The sequence below is a fragment of the Phaethon aethereus genome, assembly GCF_964289735.1.
Source record: "Phaethon aethereus genome assembly, chromosome: 3".
Classification (NCBI taxonomy): domain Eukaryota; kingdom Metazoa; phylum Chordata; class Aves; order Phaethontiformes; family Phaethontidae; genus Phaethon; species Phaethon aethereus.
This window is the reverse complement of record NC_138576.1, coordinates 84,646,448-84,673,912: the sequence shown is the minus strand read 5'-3', so window position 1 is coordinate 84,673,912 and position 27,465 is coordinate 84,646,448. Positions and strand designations below refer to the sequence as shown.

The 27,465-nt window shown below is 41.4% G+C and overlaps 1 protein-coding gene across 1 annotated transcript in view; it reads right to left on the bottom strand.

Moving 5' to 3' along the window:
- Positions 1-26,359, bottom strand: part of KCNK1 (potassium two pore domain channel subfamily K member 1) — a gene marked incomplete at both ends in the record, with an annotated part of 32,887 nt that extends 6,528 nt beyond the window's left edge. The window contains one exon of the mRNA XM_081997897.1: positions 26,005-26,359. Within this exon, the coding sequence (XP_081854023.1) occupies positions 26,005-26,359 (355 nt within the window). The remainder of the gene's footprint in view (positions 1-26,004) is intronic.
- Between the last annotated feature and the right edge of the window lie 1,106 nt (positions 26,360-27,465).

Genomic DNA, 27,465 nt, shown 5'->3' with positions numbered 1-27,465 from the left:
TCAGACTGAGGAGAAAATATGCACTCCACTCAACCAGCAGCAGTAACAGGATGACATCTTCCAAAAGCAACAGAGGAGTGATCAACGTTTGCTTGCTACTCAGGACAGTCATTGCTTGGGAATGATTATATTGAAAAACTTGAACTAAACCAGTCACAGTTTATGAGGCTATGGCAAGTGAGGAGGAAAAAGATCCATATTTTTTCCCAGTACGAAATTGCTTTCATGTGACTTTTCCTAAAAATGTCTATAATCTTAGTCATCACTGTAAAAAAGTCATTAAAAAAACCCAACACAGCCATACATTAAAAGAGAGGAAATTACAGACCCGAGGCAGGAGATAGTCCATGTCTGCTTTCAGATGCTTGTGCTCTATTGCCTCCCATCTCTGCTCCTGCACCTGTTCATAGCTCCTTTGTACTGTAAACTCTTCAGGGAAATCCCCTTCTATAATCCCTCTGTAAAGTGCCTAGCACATGCTAGCTCTGCACAAACAATAGATAATAAAATGTATGCCAATTTGCCTTTTTCAGTGGAAACTACCATGTTCAGAAGCATTACAATTGCAATCCTAAGATATTCTTTTTGTTATGAGAAAAGGATGCTCACAAAGAGGGGACTGCTTAGGAAGACATTTCTTTATTCTATCAAGGAGACTTGCTATGGGTGACTAGAATTAAATTGCCCATGTAACATATCTGATAAGAGTATTACTGATTATGAAGACAGACAAGATCTACTGAATGCTCTATTTTCATATGTATAATGCAAATATCAGATAACCATCACCTGTTTAAAAGCGCTGACCTTTGAAAAACCAAACCCTCAGATAACCTGCCCAAACTCAGAAACAAAGTGACACCAGAGATAAAAGGATATTATTCACATATAATCCCTTCTATTGTCTATTCATAGCTTAGAGGTACCATTCCTTTAAAAAAAAAAAAAAGCTCACAGAAAAACACATGCAAGACCAGCAGGATTTGCCAAATTAAAGAAGATCAATGATCCATCTAGCTCTGTCTTGAGACAGACCATATTTGACTCATTGTACAAAGAGCAAAACCCCACATGACATAGACAGTTGGCTTTCAGTTCTGTTCACTTATGGGGATTTTTCTCCTTAAAAGTCATTTATTCTCTTATGACTGGGAGGACTTCTACTGTTATAAGTTTACATAAATATACAAAATGTCTTTATTGTTCTGATGTAATTTTGAATGTCATAGTCTACAAAAGTTTATTTTTAAAAATAACTTAAAATGCTTAAATATTTTTACATTGATCTTGGTGCTCCGAGTTGTACAGGTCAATTATGTGTTCAAGAAAATATTTACTCTTCCATTTGCTGTATTCCAAGTTAGTTTTTTGCTCTTACATCTTTCTAAAGATTTCTTTAGAAATCTTTCTTTCATGACTTTTCTATACTTCTCAGTTGTTTGTATCCCTCTTGTGCAAGTCCCTCTTCTAGTTATGGTCTGTTCTGTCTTATTCTTGTTTCTTCTCTTTCTCTTCTGTGTTTAATTATTTCTGTTAGTCCACTTTGTAGAGAAATACACAGAATTAATCACTGTATTCCAGATAAGATATATTTTCTCCCTCCGTTTTTATATACTGTCACACTTTGTTTTCCAGACTCTCTAGGGAGCTTACAACAACGTCCAACTCATATCAGCCTCAGTCAAACCCAGTATTGCGTACAAGCGTTTCACACTTCCACCCTGTGTTACCCGTGCACCTGTGGCATTGGTGTTTTCTCCTTTCATCCTTCTCAGACACTGCTTTGACCAACCTAGGCAGTTACGTATCCTCACTGCTTTGTTGCAAGTGCAGAGGTGCTGCAATTCTGTGTTGTGATAACCCAGCCTGGACTTCTGCACAGAAGTCCCCAGAGGCTGCCCCAAAGGGCAAATGTTTGAATGTTGTAAATGGATCTGACATCAGGTAAGGCAAGCAACAGGTAAATAGAGGTGCCACAGCCCTCAGAAAGTCTCCCCCAGACAGCCTCTCCCGAGCTATGGTGATGAAGCCTGGAAGGTGTGGATGAAGGCTGCAGCACCAGCTCTTTCTCTTGCTCCTTTGTTACACTCACAAGGCATCCGCTGTCCATGATTGCTCTTGTGAGTGGGTCCCATGAATGGGGACCACCATCCACAGCATTAAAGCTCACTCCTCTCACTTCATGAATTAAACAGTCAATGGTTTTGTGTCATCTGTTTTCTACTGCCAGGTGTTCTTCTCCCTCTTTCCTACCACAGCTTTTGTCAAGCCACTGCTCCCTCAGGTACCCCCAGCCCCAGGTGATCCGTTGCAACACCACCAGCCCTATGTGGCATGACTGAACTTCTCAGGGAGGGCGTTATCTTCATCAGTGTCCTCCCCAACACACCTATTCAGATGGCAGAGTCATAACACGCAACCCCAATGTGGTGGCACAACATGACAAGCGTGCTCATCCCTTTGCTGGTTTGAGTCAGTATCCCTGAAGAGAAGTCATCCCTTTAAGTCTGCTCATAATCTCAAAATGCCCCAATAGATGAAGTGAATCATGTGCTATGTATTAAAGTTATGCAAAAATCTTTCATTCATCCCAAGCATAACATGACTCACTGGAATATGATGATGATGAAGGTCAATGATAATACTTACATAATTTCTACACTGTTATTTTTATAAACCTTTGACATTTTACACTGTGTTTAACAGTTAAATACATCCTGCTTCATAACCGGTCCATTATTTTCTACGAGAAAAAGGAAATGTCAGGTGATGGTAGATCCGTGTGGTAAGAGATATCACAAGTAAGTCTCAAGCATTTTTTCTACTGCAAGGAAGAGCGTAGCAGCAACCAAAGTGATCAGAAACTTGCCCTACAGAGTTCAAACCAACAACATTATGATTAAAGCAGTTGATTAGCAAGTTTAAGTAAAGTACAGCAGCTGGCTAGGCCACAAATGGGCAGGCAAAAGGTCACCTACGATACGGAATGAAAGAAGTTAGAAAAATATATGCTATATTATGCAGCATATCTACATGTGTCAAAGCATCTGCTCAGAATTAAATTCTTTCAGAAAAGGTATTTTGCTTTTTCTGCTTCTGTAGGGTGTGCACTGGGAAGGACCAGCTTTGAAGATGGCTGACAGGCAGGTAGTTAACTAGCCTTTTAGCACACCATTGCACATAAGCCTTTCTTCCCTGCAATACAGTGAAAAAAGAATGTCAAGGACTGTAAACAGACATGAAAACCGGTCCACAGGTAAAAATGAGCAAAGCAGTAGCATTGTGCTTCTAGAAAAGACTTTCCAGAACTCTTAGTCAGAGGTCTGAGACACAGCAATACCATTAAAACAAGACATTAAAACAGAGTTATATGTTACAAAGGGGTAAAAAAAGTTCAGCAACATAGTTTTGTTAAACAGACCTGAGAAATTTTATTTCCAGCCAGGCTGAGATAAGCTGCCCTATATGGCAGAAAGAAGGAGGAAAAATTCCACTATGATAGGCATTTTTAAGCAGTGGAAATCCATTTCGATGTTACATTTTGCTGCCTCCTCAGTTGACCTAATGGAACTGTCTTTGTGTGCATTGGAGGAGGGAGGAGGAAGAGGTGCAGCGAACCGAATTGATGAAATTCTGGTTTTGGGGTTTTTTTGTTTGTTTGTTTTTTAAAAGAGGGAAAGTGAGGAGATTTGTTTGAAACATAGTTCATTTCACTACTCAAAGCTTACATCACAGCCCTCAGAGTTGCATTGGCATAATTAGGGAGGTGACGAAGGGTGTGGCAGAAACCTCTTAAACCGGTTTTTCTACTAAAGAAAACATTCATTAGGTTCATCCTCACACAGGACCAGTAAGGGTGATGTAAACTTCCAGCTGAGGTGATTTAGTACAGTGCTATTCCAGCTCCCTTCAATAATAATATATCCCTCAAACCTCACTAGAATAAAAGCAGTAAAAACATATTTAAACAATTACCATGAGGATTAGATCTTCTCCCTAACAATTTCTTACCTAATCACTTCTCAGAATAGAATTGTTTTGTTTTGCCAATTTCTAGAATCAAGGGACTTAAAAAAAAAAGATATTCCAACACACTGATTTGCATGTATCTACTAATGGTACATGGCTTCAATTCCTTCTGAGACTTCCCTTGCTACCATTAGTTATCACAGCTGAAGACTGCTAATTCCTCAGAATCAATGTCCTGCTAGCCAGGTTTGGAGTTGGCTTGGAAAAGGACCAGGCTCATATAATCAGCTCACAAATGTCACCTGCTTAAAGTGTGCCACATACATTCCTGCAAAGGAAGCAATATTTCAGCTGCCCAAAAGAAACCAAGCCAGAAACTGCATCCACAGATGCTGGGAAAAGGGGATGCTGATGAATGAAACTGGGCAAAAGGTTTGCATGAGAACAAGGGGTGCTTCCACACTATTTACGTGAATGCATTGAGATAACCAGCTTGCTTTATGGTCTTATATTTGGTATTGTTTAAACTGCTCAAAGATTTGTTCCAGTGCTGGCAAAACACTGATGTTCAGCTCTTGTTCTGACTAATATGATCTGGGTCAGTGTAAATAACCAGTGTGACAGTGGATATAGCTACATATTGGCACGTAACATATCCACATTCAGAAAACACGACCACTGTTAATCAAAATAAATAAATAAACCAAATGCCTCATGCTGGGAGCAGAAGGAGTAATAATTCCAATTGCCTACTGAATATGTTCTTAGCCTTCTGAAAAGTTATCCCTTTTCCTGCAATAAGCCCAATCCCAACTCCATGCCTTCTCTGGCAGTCCCACGTGAAGAGACAGCAAAAGCTCTTACTGACCCGCACCTATGCACAGGGTGGCACCTCTGGTGGAAAATCACTTCTATAGAAATAAATAGTTACCCAAATAAAAAGACATTAAAAGTTCAGTATTTAACAAATAATTTGTGTATATATAATATTATTTTTAAATAAATGTAATTAGCATTTAGAACTTAATACATAAATAAATATTTAAAACTAAACTAAAACTTGTATGAAAGTATTTCATATATCCCACATTAAATATCACTACTATTCATATTCTTTTCGGTTCTTGCATACTTATTGTGCTACCAAAACAGAATAAAAACACTTCCTTGCCCTCAAAATGTACAACTTCAGTATAAAATTTAAGGCAGCCAATGAACACGAATGGAAAGATAGAGAAGACCGAGATGATACGGAGCAGTGTGCAACACAACAGCATCCATATGCCACCTGCATCTTCACTACTTAACCTACCCTTTCAGGTGTTTATACACATTGATGAGCTCCCCACTGTGAGCTTTCTCTTCTCCAGGCTGAAGAGTCCCCAGTCTCTCCCACCTCACAGAGGAGAAACGCTCCAGTCCCTTCATCATCTTAGTGGCCCTTCACTGGACTCTCTCCAGTAGATCCGTATCTTTTTTGTACTGGGCAGCCTAGAACTGGACCCAGCACATCAGGCCTGGCCTCAGCCGTACCTGAGTAGAGGGGAAGGATCAGCTTCGTCAACCTGCTGGCAACACTCCTAATGCAGCCCAGGATGCCATTAGCCCTCTTTGCCGCTGGGGCATGTTGCTGGCTCTTCTTCAGCCATTAATTACGCAAGGAAAAGGGAAAGTACTTGAGGTCTTTTCAGATGAGTTTAACAATCAGGCCAGAAAAAAACCATATATTGTGTATCTATTTATTTTCTTAGCTATAGAAAAATTGCAGTACCATTTTTTTTCTATAACAAGAACTCCTGTATCTTTTTTGCTATTGTAAGTCCACTTACAATTTTCTAGAGCAATACATGCTGTCCCCTTCTGCAGCTTAGCAGTCCTGGGAACTCCCAAGTTGCAAAAAACATTTTTATAATTCCAAAATTATGGCACAGAATTCCTTACATTATTCATGTTTACCATTAACTCATCTCTATAATCTCCAAGGAATATTCTTTTTCTTTCCAGCTAGGAAGTGTGCTAAGATAGTTGTTGCCTTTGTTCCAACCTATCTGCTGATGCTTGAGAATTGTCTGTTCAAGGAGAAATTTCTGTACTGTGTACTATATTAAGGTTGCTGTGCACCTTTATATATAAACGTGAGATATAGGAGATGGGAATATTGACATTGTGGCCTGGGCCAATTCAATTTTTTTCTGTACCAATTATGCAGCAGGAGGAACTGTTGTTACCTTAAATATTAAGGACAAATGACAATAAAGAACAAATAACCTTTTCTTTCTTTCTCCAAATTCTGACATACTTTCATATGAATTATTATAAATATTTTCTCTCATGTAGAGATGAAAATATAGACATGTCTTTTCAAACTAGGAAAAAAAAAAATCACATTCTTGAAGACTGATGAAAAATAGCTTTGTTTTGCTCCACCTGTGAGTTCGCTGCTCTTGTGATCCACAAACACTAATATAAAAATGTACGTTAAAAACATTTTTCAATCAAATTTGAGTGACAAAACATAAAGCAGTACAAGTATCCTGTTGTCATTTCAATCAGCAAGAGAAATGCTGCAGTCTGTGCAAGGAGACTCCTGGAAATTATGTATTTATAGATAGTAATTTTCCATTTTAAAAATGTGATCATTTTTGATACTCTTCATGTCCCACAGAGGTAGCAGGAGATATTACAAGATGTCATGGTGAAGAAAATGTTTTTGGTTGTTGGGCTTGTCAGCAAAACTATTCCTTTAAAACATGAGAATAGTTTGGTTGCAATAGGAACTGAGATCTTATTCTAAAAATCTCATCCGAATTTAATGAAAAAAAGCAACATTTGATCATATCACTCAAAGGATGAAGTATCTGCCGATTCCTGCCCAGAACCAATTATTTTGACTATTGGAATGTAAAGCACAGCAACAGAAAAAAATAAGTGGTGGTGGGGAATATATTAGTTTCTGAATTGCCATTATGACTCGGCAAGATGAATAACAACAGTATCAACAGTCTGTGAGGCTACCTGAACCACAGGTCACTGAAGAACGTACAAGGATGCTCCGTGAAGTGAAGGGAAACTAGATATAACTCTAGGCCAAACCAAACAAATGCTAATGTTTTCTAATTCTGACCCAGGTATTCTATGCCTCCTTTCATCAGAAAGTTCATCCATGTCTCACTCACCACCACGCAAGGCAACGCATGCCAGATGCAAAGACGCCAGTATGATGGGCACACTGAATAGCTAGCAAGCAGTAACATTTTGACCATTCACAGCAACTGCTGTTTTAGCCAGTATTTACCCATAGCTACTAGCTAATGAAGTAAAAAACATTACAACTGTATAGCAGTGATGCTAATGATGAAGTCATTCCCATACCAGCACTTAAGATCCATGTGGGGGGGCGTAAGATGTTATAAGGAAGTGCTCAGTACAGCTACTGCAGAGTAGAAGGATGTGTTGTACTACAGCAGCACAACTAGGTGGAATCCACTGCACAGGAACCAAATGAAGACAAAAGAGTAAATACAGAAATTAGTATGTCCCCCTCACATCTGAGATGATTATTAGCGAGTGTTTGGTGCAATACTATCTCTTCTCAACAAAAGTACTGGAGAGAACCACAACTCAAAAGATAATCACTTTATGTGGAAAATGATAGCATTCTGTCATGCCACCGCCTGACACCGGATCGTGCTAATCCTGCATGGATACATTATGTATGAGTAAAGCAGGCATTACCAACCCAAGGGAAATATCAGACCCTTCCAGCACAGTCTACACCAAAGCACACATTGCTCGCCACCAAAAAGGGACCTACTTCATGCAAAACAAGGGTGGCGATTCATTACACTGCAAGTAAACATGCCTTTAGAAAGGACACACTCTCCACAGGAAGAGCTTGGATCCTCCAGGTACTCAGCTGGCAAAGCTTTCCCACTTAACCCTGCGAGAGCAGACTTTTCAAACCCTATCTGTAAGCTACACAGCTCCTATCAAACCGTCCATTGAGAAACTCCTTTTTGTTGTGACATGCTAAGCCTTCAGCCTGACATGAGGCTCGTGTGGGCTGGACCTGTGCTCCAGCAGAGCCCTGACAACTTCAGTCATGTTTTTTGAAGCAACGTATCATTAAAGACTTCATGCCCTGCGTGTGCATGGCTTCATACTGTGCTCAATGCAGGAGCAAAAACTAAATATGCGAGTGCATTCAGCAGAGGTCTGCTAAACCTCTCTGGCAAAGCATTTAGGCTTTACTTCTATCACAGATCATAGTCAAGAGATATGCATGCATTTCTGGGTTTGCTGTTTGGGGGTTTTGTTGTTTTTTAAAGATAACAGTACTTTTTAAAAAACTTTTGTATTAGAATTCGGTTCCTTTCAGTGTTACCCTGGATTTAAGACCTTATAGGGTTAAACTGCAATCAAACTAGGATCTATCTGGTGTGGGGATTCCACCCCCACCTCTCAATAACAGCACATGTCTAGAAACACCTATCCAAAACACAAACATCACATCTTTAGATCTGCCTCTAGCAAAGATTTAGCGTAAGTAAAGAAACATGTATTTTTGTTTCAACAGTTATTTTCCCTGTTACCTCAGATTAATTTCTGAACGGAGTGAAAAAAAATGAAAATTACAAAAGTCTCCTGAATAAGATCCAACCAATAGGTCAAAAGCAAGGTGAGACTTCCTGAGGGCTCCTCTGAGAATTCAGCCAGGAAAATTCCAATTATTCTTTTATTGGTTTACCTGCCCGCTAGGCAGCAGATGGTCAAAAATCTGTATCAAAGCAGGGGCCCCCACCAACAGACTACTTTATTATGAATGCTTCCCAGTAGAACAAACTCTGCAAGTCCCAGAAACTTAAATTTGATAGACGAGAAATACAAATGACTTTTATGAGGAAAGCTTTACTTGTAGTCCTCAGAAACGTAATAAAACAAGATGATGTTTTGCACAGGTCTTTTGTTAAGGGTTTTTGCACTGTTATGTTCAGCAACACATGTGTACCAGTATTCCCACAAGAATGGATTTTTAAAGCCACTGATCACCAAGATTAGCAAGCAAACACATTCATTAAAAACCTTCCTAAAAACTTCAACACCAACTTCAAGGTTATGAAAAGGGTACAAACCTTTCTGCAGTTCTTCCTGGGATTCACATCCTGAAATACTCAAAGTAGGGGAAAAAAAAAAACCTTAACCTGGACAATGTTTTGTCGGAGACACCAGGAAAGAGAAAACATTATTGACTAGATTTAGCCAGTAGCTTGTCCATGACAGTGATCTTCTCATTTCTCATGTTAATTTGGTAAAAAGCACAACAAGACTTTCACCTTGACTGCTGCATAGAAGTGATGTGTCTTACACAACAGTAACACGTCCAGATTTTGGCTTTAGATATGGCAGTCTCCACCTATGGAAAAACAAATTTTAGCAGCTAAGCCACATTTAGCACCTGTCAGTGAAGCTGAGAGGATACACACTTTCTGAAAGGACTTGTAGGAGATGGAGCTTTTTCTTTCCAGAAGAAGTCTGGAACCGTGGTTTAATTTCATGCTGCAACTTTCTCTTTCCCCACCCTAATTTTTCTGTAACAGGTTTTAAAGTTCTATCAATTATTTCAGCCTTCCACCACTTGAAAAGCATTGTTTATGAATGGTGAACCACAGGGATGTGCCAGCTGCTGCTGCTGAGCCCAGCACCTGTGCAGTATGGTACTCTGCTTGAAGTCTGGTCCAGTTTACTGGGAAGAGGTTTCTAAAATTTGGTAAGTTGCACCCCTTACCATCCCAAATGCACCTTGGGATGTGTCAAAAGCTTTGAATGTGTTGCAGTGGCACTTACTGCAGTGGTTTAATCACGTATCCAATTCATGAAGAATGCCTATCTAGTCTTCCAAAGTTATAATTTCTTGCACTGCTATGAGCCACAGTTGTTTTTCCTGCCATCTGGGATTAAAAAGAAACAACCAGCTGCAAATTAGTATGCTTCCCACCTCCACTTCTGAAACAAAAATTGCTTTATTGCATCATCAGAAAGAACAAAGCATGAAAACAGCAAATGAAATTGGTATTGTGGGCAGTAAGGAATTATCACACAATGTTAAAAAATTAGGCCATTTCATGCTGTGGAGTTAAAAATCAAATGTGTAAGCAGCATCTTTGCATTAAAATGCAACCTCACGTGGAAGAAAGTGTTATCTACTAGATCCAGCAGCAGAACAGGAATTTATATTTCTAATCTTGTTATCGATTTAACATTCGGAACTCTGGGAAATTACTAGCATCAGCTCCCTTGTTTGGCAGAGGAAGACACATAGTCCTTACCTATCTTTGATATTGAAGTATCTTACAATCAGACATCATAAAGCATTTGCATACAAATAAATCCTATTTCTGTATTCTATTTTAACAGCTATTTCTCAGAAACATGAAGAATTCAACAGCACGTAAAGCAAAATAGAAGCCAATCAATTTAACACAAATAGCAAAAAAACACTAAGGCAACTAACAAAACCACACAGAACTGAAGCACATCAGTCTCCACTTTTACACGTAGCATACTGCATTTGGAATATTAATTTCTAACTTAAAAATAATTATTAAGAGACACAATATTTATACAAGGGCCAAAGTGAGATACTTTTTCAGATGAGATGGCTTATTCTAAACTCTGAATCCCATCCTAAACCTGATGCTTGATGGTGCTCTGCCATCTGAATATAGTCTAGCTCAATATACTCACAGTTTCATGCTCAAAATAGAACATTAATTTGCAAGGCCCAATGGGGGAATACTTCAACTGTTGTGAGAATTAGCTTACTGAACCATAAGCAAGTTTTATAGATATACAAGTCCTATTGAATCATTCACATGTTTAGGACACCCTGCATAGCAAACACTAATTGTGGGAACCATAAATTTCATTTGTTACACTGGAATCAGGATACCCAGGATAATCATAACTGTATGTCCTACCAAAAAAGAAAGGGAAAAGAAAAGAACAGCATTGTAGTTGCACATACTATTTATCTTCATAAGAGGATGTAACGTAGATCACTTTGCTTATCTAGAAGTTATTATTTAGGAATAAATAGTGATGTAGCACTTAGAAAGGTAAACTACAGATACAAGACATTTAGTCAGCAATGTAAAGATACAGACAGAGCAACTTAAATGCTATGTGGTTTTCAAACACTATATTGTTTGTTTAGATTAATGGCAATTTATTTTAAAAGTAGTGAACCACATCTCAGTTTGTTAGAGAAATGTCTCTTGGTGGGATTTTTGATGTTTCCAGAAATTCTTACAACTACAGGATGATCTTGACAGACTGGAGAGTTGGGCGGAGGGGAACCTCATGAAATTTAACATGGACAAGTATACAGTTCTGCACCTGGGGAGGAACAAGCCCATGCACCAGTACAGGTTAGGGGTTGACCTGCTGGAAGGCAGCTCCGTGGAGAAGGATGTTGGAGTCCTGGTAGACAGTAAGTTCTCCATGGGACAGCAATGTGCCCTGGTGGGCAAGAGGGCCAATGGTATCCTGGGGTACACTAAGAAGAGTGTGACCAGCAGGTCGAAAGAGGTTATCCTCTCCCTCTACTCAGTGCTGGTAAGGCCTCATCTGGAGTATTGTGTCCAGTTCTGGGCTCCCCAGTTCAAGAGAGACAGGGAACTTTTGGAGAGAGTCCAACGGAGGGCTACAAGGATGATTAAGTGACTGGAACATCTCTCATGTGAGGAAAGGCTGAGAGACCTGGGGCTGTTTAGCCTGGAGAAGAGAAGGCTGAGAGGGGACCTTATCGGTGTCTATAAATCTCTGAAGGGTGGCTGTCAGGAGGATGGAGCCAGTCTCTTTTCAGTAGTGCCCAGCGATAGGACGAGGGGCAATGGGCACAAACTGCAGCCCAGGAAGTTCCACCTCAACATGAGGAAAAACTGCTTTACTGTGAGGGTGACGGAGCACTGGAACAGGCTGCCCAGAGAGGTTGTGGAGTCTCCTTCTCTGGCGACATTCAAAACCCAACTGAATGCATTCCTGTGCAGCCTGCCCTTGGTGATCCTGCCTTGGCAGGGGGTTGGACCACATCATCTTCAGAGGTCCCTTCCAACCCCTACCATTCTGTGATTCTGTAATTTTCCTAGGGGAAAATACAGCATTCTAACCTCCCAGGGACACAATAAGATAGCTCTCCATATAAAGAAAGCAGGCAACATTAAATCAGTAGGACAATTCACCAAAAACACTCCAACTGGCCAGTCACTATTCTGGATCCACCACATCAAAGACCATCAACACTGACCATTGATTTTAAGTCCCATTTCTTTAAATTGCATTACGTTAAGGTAGCACATATACCAGAAATGTTCCTCAATCATCCAGGCTGAAGACTGAATCATACTAAGGTTTCTCATGTTCAGCACATCCCTGCCAGTGCATGCATTTGCAAACCACGGCCAACATGAAAAAGGCTGGATCGATGCAACCTGTGACTCTCCAAGGAAAGCGGCATGCTGTAAGTGGCATCTCTCAGACCTCAATATAAAGGGAGAGGAATGTAAAATGGTTGATAATTGTAAAATAAAGGCCTAGCATCAAAAAGCCGGGGCAGCGATGTGTAAATTGCTAGTTAACACATCTTTTCAAAGGAAGAGTTTCTTTGCAAGTGCCTGGCCCTATGAACACATCCAGTTTCTTGTAATTGTCAATGATCAGAATTTGTAAACTAGTTACAGTAACTAAACACAACAGCATGACAGCATTACTTCCTTACTTATTTCAAAGACTATGCAATTTATTACGTAACACTAGTTGTCCAGAGGGAAAAAATAAAGTTCCCCTTGAGATGCATGTACCTGAGTTATACCGGAGAGAAATATTTAAGTTGTGGCATCTGTATCAACAAAGAGTTCTGTTAAATTCTTTCAGCTTTGCTAGCTGTCATTTTAAACCTGCTTGAAATAATGCTTCTTTACAAGGGGCAGCTAGCAATTGTCAGATATGTTATCGTTACCAGAAACATGTTCTTAGGTTGCCAGCTCCTTTCTTACATCTGTTGTTAATTTAGTCGGGCATTTATTATTTTTTCCATGCTTTCACCAAATTGTTACATGAAACGTCTAATCTAATCCCAGAGCTACTGTTAGGTAGGCTCAGCCCATTCTGTTTTACATCATCCTGAGCAAACATTTTACTAGGTATAGGGAGAGGCAACCAACATGCTAAAGCAGAGCAAACACTGCCTTCTTCCCACAGAGGCTACTCACCCATTTGGTAAGTTATGTGGGCTGTATTAACTGATGTTTAGTTTGTTTTCCACACACAGTACACAACTGAACAATTTTCTAGAAGGGAGTACCAGTATTTCTGGCCATTCTACTGAAGGAAAGACACAGAAATGCATACTGCACACTTTGATATGACTTCCGTAAGTCCCTATTCAAGCAACTCCTCTAATGTTACTGAGCAGAGAAACTATTACTAAAGGAAAAGAAAAAAGAATATCCAATGCAAGAAAATGAAAGCATGCTGAAGTGCATCAACAGCTTGCTGTATGGGAACGCAGCCTAGCAGCGGGAGTGGAGAACTGCAAGACAAAATCCACAGGCTCCTATTCTCAACCATACTACTGGCTCTTACGTGATCTTTCACACCTGTTTTTCCTCTTTGTCTTAGTTCATCCTTTTGCAAAATACATACAGAAATATCACTCTATCTCACAAAATGCAGAACATAATAAAAGTGCTCTAATCTGTGAGGTTCCTGGTATGCTCATGCTTCAGGATCTACTAATAAAAAGCAATAATCTTTCACATTTCTGAACCATCTCCCTCATGTCATCTAAGGACATGGTATAATGCAGGGCTAAAACCTGGAACTCCCAACTTCTGTTTGAGATTTTGAGAGAGTTTCTATCTTTTGCTTTGGTTGAGATTCATGACTAATAATAACTTCTAGTGTAAATGGCATTTTCCTCAAAGCAGCATATAAAATTCTTTCAGGTGGCAATTACCCCCAGAAAGCATGACCTGAACATTTATCTGGCTTCGCTTAGTACAGACAGCTGCACTCAAGGATATGACTGAAAGATGAAGATTTCTCTTTACGCTATAGGTAGGCAGAATGTAAACGCATAACAACTCCAACAATCAGCTAAAGCAGGAGTTTGCCCTTAGATTTAATCTGTTCTTATCAACAAGATTTGTTAATTCACATCATGCAATATCATGCAGCATTCATAGTTCTTTGCTTGCCCAACTAGAGTTGCAGCAGTGGACCAGAAGCCAGGTTGGGGGCCTGGATTTCTCAACAGACATGCAAATGCACATAGGCAAATTAAACAATCTCTTACCCTCACATAAGGAAGCTTCATTGCCAACTATTAACCATTCAAATGGTTTATAGCATTTTGCATTCAATTCTGTGCGGCACTTAAGAGTTTACAGTAGCTAGGACTTTCAAATAGTAACACAATGATATGTCTTTGAGACTTAAGTCATTTTTCCTATAGTGCTGAGTCAGCATTCCAATACTAAATAAAAATATAGCCATGAAAATAAGTAACAAGACACACTGGGAAGTGTTTAAAATTTAATTGCCCATTAGTAAATAATACAGCCTAGAGCTTCTAAAATTCTACAAGAGATGGAAGTTCTCCAGTTTGCTTTAGGGTATTCTCATTTCCTTTAGGCTGCAGGCTTCAAAGGGAAAGGTCCATGCCATTCTTGTACAGCAGACAGTAGGGTAAATAGCTACTTAAATTATATACAGAGTAGAGATTTCATGGCCTTCTCACATTAATCTTAAATACAACAAGCAATTTTTATGGCTCTTTTTCCCCTTTTATGAAGTGAGATGTATAGGATTGCACAATGAAGTCACCAAGAGTTAAACAGCCAAGCTACTTAATTTTTTAGCAGATCTCTGAACACAAGGGGTTTTTTTCACTACAGCTTTCTTTAAAGCCATGTATAGTATGACCCCAACCTCTTGGGGAAGAGGTGAAATCAGAATCTTCACCCTGCTTTTGCATTTGGTGACTCTGAAGTAACAAACCCCTTTTCAAACTATGTTGTAACCAAAGGAGGATAGATACCTACTCTAGCTTGCCTCTCGACTTTGGCACTACTACTGCATGTTGCAATGTCTAAGCCTGCCAATCACATTTTAAAAGCTTGACCGAGCAAAATATGTGTTCGCAGTGTGCCATGTAGGTTTAAAATAACAAAGAAAGTAAAAGACCAAGTGTCACGTAAGAGACAATTCAGTACAGACTTTAAAATAAAAACATGCATAAGCCCCATTCCAGCCACGGCTGCCATCATTTGAGGTCTTCTGAAGGATCACTTTTGCTTCTTAATGCTGAGAAATCGTCTCACATTTTGAAATAATTATAGATTTAGTATTTATTTAACCCTTGTGTGTAACAAAAAGGGAGCAGAACTTTCTGAAACAATAGTAAATTTTACAGTCCTCTTTGAGCTTGCTGCCTCCTTTTTCCTTGATGCAGGAGACCTTTCCCCTGCAATTTTGTGCTTACTTAGCTTAGCTTCGGGATACTCGTGTCACCTTTAGGCACATTACTACAGAAAAGAAGGTGCAAGAACAGATGTGCACTCATGACAGCAGGCTTCGTAGTTGTATAATTTTCTTTAGGGCAGACTATTTTTCTTTCCCCAACAGACCATGTGTTCATACTTTTAGTCTCACTGCATAGTTCTATATGAAAAGCCTGGTACACAGCTTCTACCAACATTGCAGGAAACACGCTGAAGCAAATGTGTAACTTATTTGCTATTTTAATGGCATATAGTCATACCAACTAAATGCAGTGCTTTTACTGTAAAAACTGAATGAAAAATATTTAACCTCTAAATAAAATATTTTCAGTAAAGTTGGGAAAAGGGTTCCTTTTATGGTCATTTCAGCATACTACAACTAGCCATATCGTACAGCCAGTACAGCAAAGAAACAAAGTCCCAAAATCTAAGTGCTGCCTGAAATGAATTTTCTTTTGCAAAAGCCAGAATTCTGAAGCTAGAGTCATCTACCATTAGAATTAAGCTTCTGCTTGCTAAAAAAGAAATAAATATGTAAATAACGGTACAACGTGTGTCCTATCTTCAATATCTAATTCTGGTTGGTCCCTGTCCCCCTCCCCCCTTAAACCAATTTATATTTCTACTCTTAGAAACCATTTGTGAAGTAGCTACTGTTAAAGAATTTAAGATTATTTAGCTGATGCAATTTTAACAGTCTTTAAATAATTGAAAGACACAGAAGGCAGTACATCAGTAGGATGAATTCAGAGGTACATTTTAACCTTTTCATTTTAGCTTCTGGAGTTATTTTTATCCTCTTCAGAAAATACATTCAGTGTGTGGAACATGAGATGCGTGAGGAGCAAAAGAGATGACGAAACACCATTCTTGTGGTACCAGTTCTCTCAAAAGCTGTGTTTGCAATGGTATTAAACTATGCTTGAAAACATTCTGTATGGAAGTTCTGGTTAGTCCTTCCCTTTGCAGTAGAGGACAGCAAAAAGATGCAGAAAGCCTCTACTCCCTGTTAGCGTAACAACAGTCTGGACTCATGATTTTTAGGAGGAAGATGGAAAACCACTGTTAAAGTTTCCACTGATAAAGAGTATGCAACTTTGTCAGAGGGCACAGCCTCACTTTTTCGTACACAAGCAGAGTTGTATTCAGAAAACTACTGGGCTGGCTTGTTCCTCTGGTAAAACCCGTTTCCCTGCCCAACCTCCTCCCTCAGCTGCTGCTGAATGCTAGGGAACGCAGCCTAAGTCATCTCCTTGCTTCCGCATCTGCATTCCCCGAGTTCCTCAAAGATGCTGTGATACCTTCTGAAGCTGCTTAAGCTACTGGCACAGAGTCAGTTTCGACTACAGACTATGGCAATACCTAGGAAGCATCAGTTAGTAAACGTTTGGGGTCTGGTGACAGCTGGTGTACCACTTCGATTCATATGTGCTTTTCCTGCAAGAAAGTTTTCATGTTCTGTTTTCAGAGATGAATGTGTATCTTTTTCTTTTCAGAGGAGAGAAAATCCATATGTTCTTGCAAAAGCCACTCCAATACTTTTCTGAACCACAAACACTTGAAAAGCTTTGCTCCATTCATTCCTTTAAGTCCCGGTCTTAACCAGGACCACATCACTGTTTTGTCCTCATAAGAAATGCAATCTGTTTAAGGTTTCAGCTAGGTTCTTAAGTGAAAAAGTGAACGGACACATTTCTCCTAGGGTCTTCTGGGACACCATCAGTAACTACTCTAGGACTTTGGTTGAATTTTGTACAAGTATCATAACCTTCAAGCAGCTGAGGTCAGATCCAGGGAAACAGTAGGCATTTAGGTAGCTAATTTCTGAGAACTTTTTATTGCCATTCTTTAGTCCTGAAGGCATCAAAACTCTCATAGGTATCCTACGAATTGCTAAAATTCTACTTCTGCACATGCCAAGAAATATTCTGGTCTTCATATGGCCTAGCAGCCTGTGGCCTACTTTATAATTAACCTGGAGCAGCGGACAAAGTAGACATATCTCCATAGATTTCTTCTACACAAAAGCCCCCCAGATTATTAAAATGCAGTGAGCAAAAGTGAAACAAAGAAAGAACAAAAAACAGCCAACAAAGAAATGAAAACAGAAGAAACTACAGAGGCTGCCCAGGAAGGTGGTTGGAGTCACCATCACTGGAAGTGGTCAAAAAACATGCAGACATGGCACTTCAGGATTTGGTTTAGTGGGCTTGGTGGTGCTGGGTTGATGGTTGGACTTGATGATCTTAAAGGTCTTTTCCAACCTTAGAGATTCTGTGATTTGAAAGAAGACTTATTTTAAATTGCATTCACATAAAAGTGAAAATCCTACTCAGCAATGGTCAGGAACTGCAGGATTTGACTGTTAAGTTTTAGAAGTCCTGCTCTGAAAGTGTACATAGCTTTTAGCTTAGGATTTGATTTGGAGATGTCAGTAGAATGGTAATAAAAATTCCAGCTTTACAAAAGAATTACAAATGAAAGGCAATTTTTTTGAGAGATTACTCTCTTCCTTTCAATAAATATGTAAATATCACAGAAAAAAAAAATAAAGCCAGAGTAATAGTTAGAAATAATATTAGAGTAATAGGAGGTCATGCAATCTGTTTGTGACAAAAGGCAAATAATTTTAACATAGCTAAATAAATTAGGAAAAAACAGAGGAATAGCAAAGTTAACATTTACAAAAAAATGAGTCAATTAATAAGCCCAGGGCAGAACACCATTAACTCAGCCCTGACCCCAGTTACACTCTGTGTATCATACTAAGTTCAATGGACTGGTTTTGTGATTTTTAATTTTTTTTTTTAATTTTTATTTTAGCAGACGAAGAATGACACTAGACATGACACAGAAGGACTACAGAGGCAGCAGTTGAAGTCCTTCACCTGTGGAGAGCTGCTGGGCTGGCTCCTCATCACTGGGAATTTAGCAAGGCAGGTAGAAGAGCAGGACACAGAAGTAAGGACAGAGCTTGTAAGAGAGACACTCTGTCAGCAGCCAGCACTGCTCCAAATAATAATACAGTCATCCTACTCCATGGCTTCTCTGATTTCTGCCAGGAGATGGTTTTTACTACTCATTGGCCTGTTAAGCATAAACATTGGATTAGAGCTACTCTTGCCACCCTTTGTTTCAGCAAGCACAAGCAGGAGTTTGGCACAGCTGACTGCTGTACTCACATCAGAAACCAGGAACCGCCACCCTGCCTGGAACACAAGACAGGACAGACCCAGATTTCCTCTCTGCTACTGCCTACTTCAGTAGGGAAAACAAGAACTTTGTCCCTTTGTCCTGGGCACGCAAGAGATAATGTGACCAGTCTGTTGGCTGTAACTGTCATCTCTGGAACTAAAATGTGGCTTGCATCCTAAAGCATAGAGCTTAAAAATCCTTCCCAAAAAGTTCATTATCATTAATTTTGACAAATAGAGGTATTTTAGAGATACTCATACAAGAGATTTTTGGTTTTGTGTTTTAGGTGGGTTGGTTTGTGGTTGTTTATTTTGTTGGGGTGGTTTTTTTTTTTAAGCTTGGTAAGTCCCTTCTTTTCTTGTTTTACATCAGTGCTTTTTTTAATTTTGTTGAATGTTCCCATGTTTTTGTGCTGCCAGACAGGGAGACCAGAAGCATCCCGTCTACTTTCTCAGTACTAGCCTATACATATTCATCTTACCTCCTCTTATAGCTTCCCTAGATGGTAGTCTTTTTGTCTCGTCTTCCTAAAGACAGCTAGAAAACCTTAGTTCAAATCCTTGAACTGCAAATGGCATTAAGCAGAAGTCAACTGAAACCTCCTACGTCCCAGAAGACAGCATCTTAACCCTGGGGCCAGACTAGAATATGACAGCAGCAAGTCTGGAGCTGTTCTACGGTGTATAAAACACAGTAATTTTTCCCTCAGAGTAAAGCAGACACACAGGCAGACAGAATGACTCTTTCGCTTTGTGTTTATACTACTTAATTTGAGAGGTGGGGCGCCTGTTTCCAGAGCAGACTACTGATCTATCTAGAAGGGGACAGCCTTGGGGATGGTAGCTTGTGACTACCCTGTCCCAGAACACTCTGTAGCATTCCACCCCTCTCCTGGGGCATGGGTTCAAATCCCTCCAAGCAAAGGTGGGAAAAGAATGTGGTTTCTCACATCCTAAATCCATGCCCAAACAGTTGGCCTATTGAATGTAATCCTTCTCCTCTGGCATCTCTCTCAACCTACCTCTTCCTTTGCTTTTCTTAGAAGCACTCCAGGACGAAAACCACTCTGTTGCAGAGCACAGCACAATCTCACTTTGTCTCCTAGATCATCCCCAGCAAATTACCTTTTCCTGTAGATGTGGTTGCCAAGTAACAAACAACTCTTTCAAGAGAAACCAAGTTCCTTCCCAAAGTTTGGCATCCCCACCCTGATGAATAGCTGCCATTTATCACACATATTTAAATGATCTATGAGTGCTACAGTCAGAGCAGTAGTACAATGAAGCTTCAGTTTTCTGCGGGAGTCAGAGATGACTGCTAGTGTGACTGATCTGAGTTTAAACCATCACAAAGTATGTACATTTTCATACAAGATGCAAGAGAGAATCTTTACAGGTCTCTAGACATACATTGAGTATGAATTATGAAATGTATTTATTCGGTGTGTATTAATGAGCTAATACAGGCATCCTCAGGGACACAGGCCATATATTCATATGGATGTCATCTAGAGGGACCTGGACAAGCTCAAGGAACGGGCCTGTGTAAACATCATGAGGTTCAACAAGGCCAAGTGCAGGGTCCTGCATCCGGGTCAGGGCAATCCCCAGTATCAATACAGGCTGGGGGATGAAGGGATTGAGAGCAGCCCTGCCGAGAAGGACTTGGGGGCACTGGTGGATGAAAAGCTGGACATGACCCAGCAATGTGCACTTGCAGCCCAGAAGGCCAACCACATCCTGGGTTGCATCCAAAGCACCATGGCCAGCAGGTCGAGGGAGGCCGTTCCGCTCCTCTACTCTGCTCTGGTGAGACCCCCCCCCCTGGAGTCCTGCGTCCAGCTCTGGAGCCCTCAGCACAGGAAAGACATGGACCTGTTGGAGCGGGTCCAGAGGAGGCCACAAAAATGATCAGAGGGATGGAACACCTCTGCTGTGAAGAAAGGCTGAGAGAGTCGGGGTTGTTCAGCCCAGAGAAGAGGGGGCTCCGGGGAGACCTTACTGCAGCCTTCCCGTACTTAAAGGGGGCTTAGAAGAAAGATGGAGACAGACTTTTTAGCAGGGTCTGTTGCGATAGAACAAGGGGTGTTGGTTTTAAAAAGAGGGTAGACTTAGACTAGATATGAGGAAGAAATTTTTCACAATGAGGGTGGTGAACCACTGGCACATGTTGCCCAGAGAGGTGGTAGATGCCCCATCCCTGGAAACATTCCAAGTCAGGGTGGACAAGGCTCTGAGCAACCTGCTCTAGTTGAAGATGTCCCTGCTCATTGCAGGGGGGTTGGATTAGACAACCTTTAAAGGTCCTTCCAACCCAAACTATTCTATGATTGTATTCTGATGCCAGCAACATAAAACATGCATTTTACAATAAATTCAACAACAATAAATTTATTTTACAATAAATTCAATACAATTTATTACAATAAATTGTATTGTCCCAATTACAATAAATTCAATGGGACAAAAAAAATCTGCTTTCCTTAAAGCCTCTGTGAACTATCCTCTTTCTAATTAAGTTAAAACTCACATTCTTCCATAAGGTATGAATGACCCAAGTAGCCTCTTCTACCCAAGGGCTCTATTTTAAGAGTTTATGAATCTGAGAATGGAGCATTACAAAGATATCACGATGCATTCATGGCATTCCCTACTCTTCCATGGATTTAACATCTGTACTGCACACTAAATATGCACTGGATATGGGGTCTGTTCCCCTGAGGGGGAAGAAAAGCAAGAAAGACCAATTATTGACAGAAGAATATGGAGAAAATGATGGAGACTGACAGGTTTCTCTCTCCCTGGTCTCTTCACACAGACTGTATCTCCATCTGCAGTACATCCACTCACTCCAGCACAATCTCCCAGTCTACTGTTTTTCATAAACAAAGGCATAGTTTAGTTTCTCTTGCAAATCATCAGTAGCAATGGTTACAAGAATCAGACCTAACAGGGTCTTATGAATCAAATTATATATGCATTAATATTAACTCTTCATACTGATTGCCAGTAAGACTCATATAAGCTATTTAACTTGAATGCAAAACTTCCCTTGAAAGCCATATTGTTTCTTTACTGGTCCTTTGAATAAGCAATTTCAAGGTAACAGCCACTGCCAGCATTTAGCTACAACTACTACATAGATATTCCCTACTCTCTTCAGAATACAGCAAGCAGAAAGCTGAATTCAGCACATCATGGATCTTGGGTGTCATTCCTTGCAGTGTAGTGTAATGCACCCATCCTCAGCGCCAACACTGAAACCAGTACAGGCTAAATTCTGGACAAGATGCTGATACACACTAACCACCTTGCAGACAACCCCATTCCAGGCTTGAGAAGCAGTTGAATACTAACAGCCCTCCCTTCTCTTACTGTCTTGACTCCTGTGGCTCAGATGAGAGTCCAGCCTGATCTTAACCAAAAAATGAAAAACATCTGTTGCTATCATAGAATGCAACTTCTCCTCATCCTTCCTCTGCAAATCCCTAGATCAGGACAAGGCTATCCTAGCTTCCTTGTAATGTGTATCTTGCCAACTCTATCACAACAAAGAAGGATCCAAAGAAGCTCTTTCTGTGCATCCCTCTGGTATCCAAATGTTAAATGAAACTTAGTCATGTTTGTGATGGAGGCAAAAATACTCAAAGCTGGACAGTCAGAATAAGACTTACGGTCCTTTTGCATAAGTGGCTGTGGGATATTCTTACATTGAGAAGACCCCTTCCAAAAACAAACATGAAAATACAGGTCCTAAGTTCCTAAACTGGCATCTCCTTTCCTTCCCTATCTGTTTTCCTCCAACAGATAAAAGGCACTTTACTCTTCATATCTTGCAACACAACCAATATAAATATTTTTTTTTCACTCCGTTCTGCTTACAATTAATGTAGTACAGTATTCTCATAGTAATGCAGTATTGTCATATTGCACCAATATGGGATAAGATCTTAGAGCCTAACAGCAGGCCAGTAACAGTGAAAACACACTACCTGGGAGAACAAACACAAAAAATTGCTTCATTTTTATTGTTACAAATAAAACATATATTCACAGAGATGGCTGCACAACAAAGCCAACCAGAAACAACTGCTTCAGCAAGATCATTCAAGACATCTAGCACTGATGCAAGTAATGACCATAGATGTGCATAAGGTCATAATTATAGAGTTTCCAAGACAGATGCTATTTAAATGCACACAATTGTGCATTCTTAGTGTTTAAGCTGTGAATGATTAATGACTAAATTGCTTCCTCTAGCACACTGCTCATATGGCATTCTGCATGATTGCTTAAGTTGCATGGTGAGGAATAAAGTTGTTAGAAGAAAAACCTGCTGCCAGTCTGAAGCTTCACCCCCAGTCCATTTCGCTGCCTTTCGTTTGCCTGTCCTTCAGACAGTCCTGTGACAGTCCATGTGTGCAGCAATACAAATTGCTTTCATGTAACAATTTTCCTTACTGTGTTTATTCTGCAAATTCCCTCCATTTAAGAACTTTTCTAAACTCTTAATTGTCTTTATCATTTTCTTCAAGGATTTTCTCTAGTGAGTAAGATGCCAAAGAATAGAATAAGAATGGGAGGAAACAAGAACTGGAGTTGGGGATGCTATAATTAAACACTTTCCCTACATGCTTTATACAGAAAACTAAAAGGCTGTGAAGTAAGTCTTGCCCTCTGTACAACGGGTAGGGGTGCATTTATTTACATGATGAATGACAAATTCAGTCAGCTGAACATAAGGAACATCCCAGTGCTCCCTGCAACTTCACTTCATTTCTCCTAGCACAGAAGCAACCCTCAGCTGATGCCATTGGAACCAGGGTTCTCTTTTCTGCATTTGTCCTTGCGGTACTCGGCAATGAGAGGGCAATTCAGGAGTACAATTTGTAATAATACAGCATTTTTTGAACATTCCAACACTTCCAAACAGCTGTTTGAGATGAGCGGGCAGGTTCTGCTTCTCCTGTTTTAATGACCATTTCAAAAGACTTGAAAGATTTCTTTCACAGGTGCAGAGTAAATGGCGGGGGGGGGGGGGCGGCAGGGAAATGCACCTCACCAGAAATCTGTGCACTCTGGGACAAATTTGAGCAAGTGCTGGACATACTATATTGGTCTGGATTTATACTTGTCTACTTGTATAAGTTTTGTTTATATTAAATAGAAACAAGTAAAGCTGAAGGCCACTGCATAAAACAAGAAACAGATGGATTTTGTTAAAAGGGCCCCAAACCAGAGGGGTTGGGCATAGAAGTAAGTACCACCATTTGATGCCTGGTCTATTACATCAATGACAACTAGAGGAACTTCAGTTTCTGAAATTCACAGAAATAATGATAATGCATGCATTTCAGACCTCTGTGTTTTCTAAGCATATGCCATTTAAGTGGAGTTTTCCAATGGGCTTTCAATCTGGACAACAGTTCCTTGTGTTTTCAACACTTTCCTTGCAGGGCCTCTATGATCAAACCAGCTAAACATGCAGGGCCAGGTGATGCCTTGCCCTTAAGCAGATGCACAGATACCTCCTTCCCACTGTGCCTGAACAGTACTACCGAACATCCTGTAGCTATGTCTTAGCAGGTAGTACTAAACCGTTACCAACTCAGTCCCATCCCCACTGTCCTGGCTGGGAGTACATTTTTTGATTGATTCATCTCTGAAATCAATATTGCCAGATTTAAAAATAATAAACTGCAGGGACTGGGGATTAGATTTTTGTCTAATCAAAAAAATTAGAAGTTTCATACACTCCACTGTATAAGAACAAACAGAAAAGCAGGACCTTTATTAATGTCCTTTTTTTGAAAGTCTGGGTTATTACTGTATAGAAAAAAATAATTTGAGCACAAAAATAGCTCTTGGACAAAATAATTTACATTTCATAGTACCAGAAAGTGTAATTGATTAGGAATGGAAACGGGCATCATAAGGTCAATTCAGGACCTTAAGTTTAATGTGCTTTATAGTTTTACTGAAAGAAAAAAAAAAAAAGCAAAAAAGACTTAAGTGCAGAAGTACTATCACAATTCCATGCTTTTCTCAGCGATATTATTACTATACATTGATTAAAGCTTAGATATGTATTCACTGCAAGTATTTAATTGTCACAAGCATAACACTTTCTCTCTTCTTACGAACTCTAACTCTAGTTATTAAGATGAGGGGGGAGGTATTACGGGGACACCCATAACCCTGTTTTACTTTTTAAAAAAAAAAAACCACAACTCCTTATAACAAGCAGACAACCTGATCTGTATACTCAATGACAACTATTTTTAGGACAAGCATTGCCTGTTTGAAATCAGTCAGGAAGCACCAAAATAGGATCAAATAAGTAAATTATTAAATGTTATTATTGATAGCAGCTGATTATAGTTCCCATAATAGAAAGAGTGATCACTTGGGGAGCGGGGGAAATCTTTTATACTACTATCAATATACTGCCAGGACTCAAAGCCCTTTGGTTGGACTAATTTTAGGGTGTTGTTTAATTTTTTTAAAGCTTTTCTTATTTGAGCAGCCTTTGTTATTTATTTCAGTGGGCCACATTCAAATCACCACTGCCCATCTTCCCAGCACAAACGCCTGCACTCATCCTTTACAAGAAGGCTGTCCACTACAATCCTAGGTGAAACACCACTGTTGTAAAAATAAGCGCTTATAAAAACCATGGCCAAAAGAATGCTTCCTCGAGCTTTTCAAAATACCAATGAGTATTGCCACTGTGAAGCAAATCAGCATTATCTTTCAGTCTTTTCCATGCAAGTAATTAAGCTGAAATTGAAGCTAAAACACGAAACCGAAATTTAAGTTCATCATTATACCCAACTTAGCACTGTGTGTGTCCCCAATTCAGGCTGAAAGAAACGCAAAGGAGACCAAGAGCTTAAGGAGACACCCCTAAAAACATTTCAAAGTTCACGAGATGTGCACTTCGCCGGATTTTAAACAGCACAACAATTTTCGCGGGGGGGGGGAAGAGGGGGGAGGCTGGCAATTTGAAAGTTTGGGAAGTAACGACTACTCTGGTGCCCAACCACCGCCGACAATCCCCACACACACACACACCCCCCCCAACGCCCAGGGCTGCGGGGCTGGTGCGGAGCCGGCAGGCAGCCCTGGGCGTTGGGGGGGGGGGAGCGGCAGGGCCCAGCTGTCCCCACGCTGCGGGCAAGATGGCCCCACACCAACCCCTCCACCTCCGCGGAGGCCCTGAGGGGGGGTCCGAGCCTCCCGGAAGGCCGCTGGTGGCGGGTGGGCCGCCGTTCCCTTACCCGTGGTGGAAAGGACGGTGCTGGCGAAGAAGAGGGAGGAGGTGAAGTCCCAGTTCCAGTTGCCCGAGGCGTTGCGGAGCACCGAGACGCCGTAGTTGCTGGCCTGCAGCACCCGCATCAGGAACTGCTCCAGCTGCTGCTCGGAGAGGCAGGCGTGCTCCTCCAGAAAGCGCTGCTTCAGCTTGCCCAGCTCCTGGCGCAGCAGGTCCTCGTAAGGCAGCTCCACCGAGGAGAAGACCACGGCGCCGAACACCAGGTAGAGCAGGTAACCCAGCACCAGCAAGGCGAAGCACCAAGCGGAGCGGTGCTGCTCCACCAGCCGCACGCAGGAGCTGCCCGCCAGCGACTGCAGCATCTTCCCGGGCCGGGCCGCCGAAGGGGAAGCAAGGGGGCTGAGGAGGAGGCGGGGGGAGCGCGGCCGGTGCGGCAGCCGCCGCCTGCCCTCCCTGCGGCCGCTGACTTTGAAGGCGCGGAGCGGCGGTGATGTGGCGCTCACGTGGCCGCGCGGCGCAGGTACCGCGGCTGAGGGGCGGCCTGCTGCTGCCAGCCGCCCGCCCCGGCCCGGCCCGGCCCGGCCCCGCCGCCTCGCCCGCCTCACGCCTCTGCCGCCGCTCAAACCGGCCTTTTCTCTTTCTTGTCACCCCGCGAGCCCCCAGCTAACGTCAGCGAAGCCGACCGACAGCCCCCCTTCGCCGCCGCGCGGAGATTTTTTTTCCCCTTTTCACACAAAAGTGTCTGAAGATCTCCTCGCCTCGCTGCCCCACGCCCCTACAGTGAGAAACCCGCAAAACAGCAGTTCCTTCCACTGGTTTGGTTTTTGTTTTGGTTTGGGTTTTCTTAATCGTTTTCCAAAAGGCGCCGGGCAAAGCGGTAGGTAAGGTAACGCCGGGGCCGGAGCAGTGTGGAGCAGGAGGCTGAATTTTGGTTCGGGGACGCGATGTGTTCAAGGAGGAGCCCTGACGGCAGGTGCTAATGTCCTCCTTCAGGTCCCCTGGGACATAACTTAAAAATGGGGCCAGTGGGGGTGCAGTTTGAACCAGGTAACCTCCAGAAGCCCCATCCAAGCTAACGGAGTCTTCACGTCTGTGCTGCGCTCCTGGAGATACTAACTTTTTAGTGGTACGTAGTACCCGGCTAGTACTCAGAGCAGTGTCCACGATGAGCACAAATGCACTGTCCAGCCTGTCCTCTCTCTGGTCCAAACGAGTGGCCTTCTCAAGTTGCGCTTCAAACGCTTCTTTTCTTCATCCATCTCAAACTCATACAGTTAACCGCAAAGAAGTTCCCCGCGCCGTGAAAAGGAGCCGTGAAAATTGTAGCTTCCCAAAGTGTCCCTTAAGGTGACTAGAGGCAGCTTCTGGTAAAGGGGAGAGAGGAGACTCCCTGGTCACACCCTGCAGGGCCCTGCCGCTTCCCTTTCACGTCTCAGCTGATGGCGACTTGCACAGTCACAGAAACAAA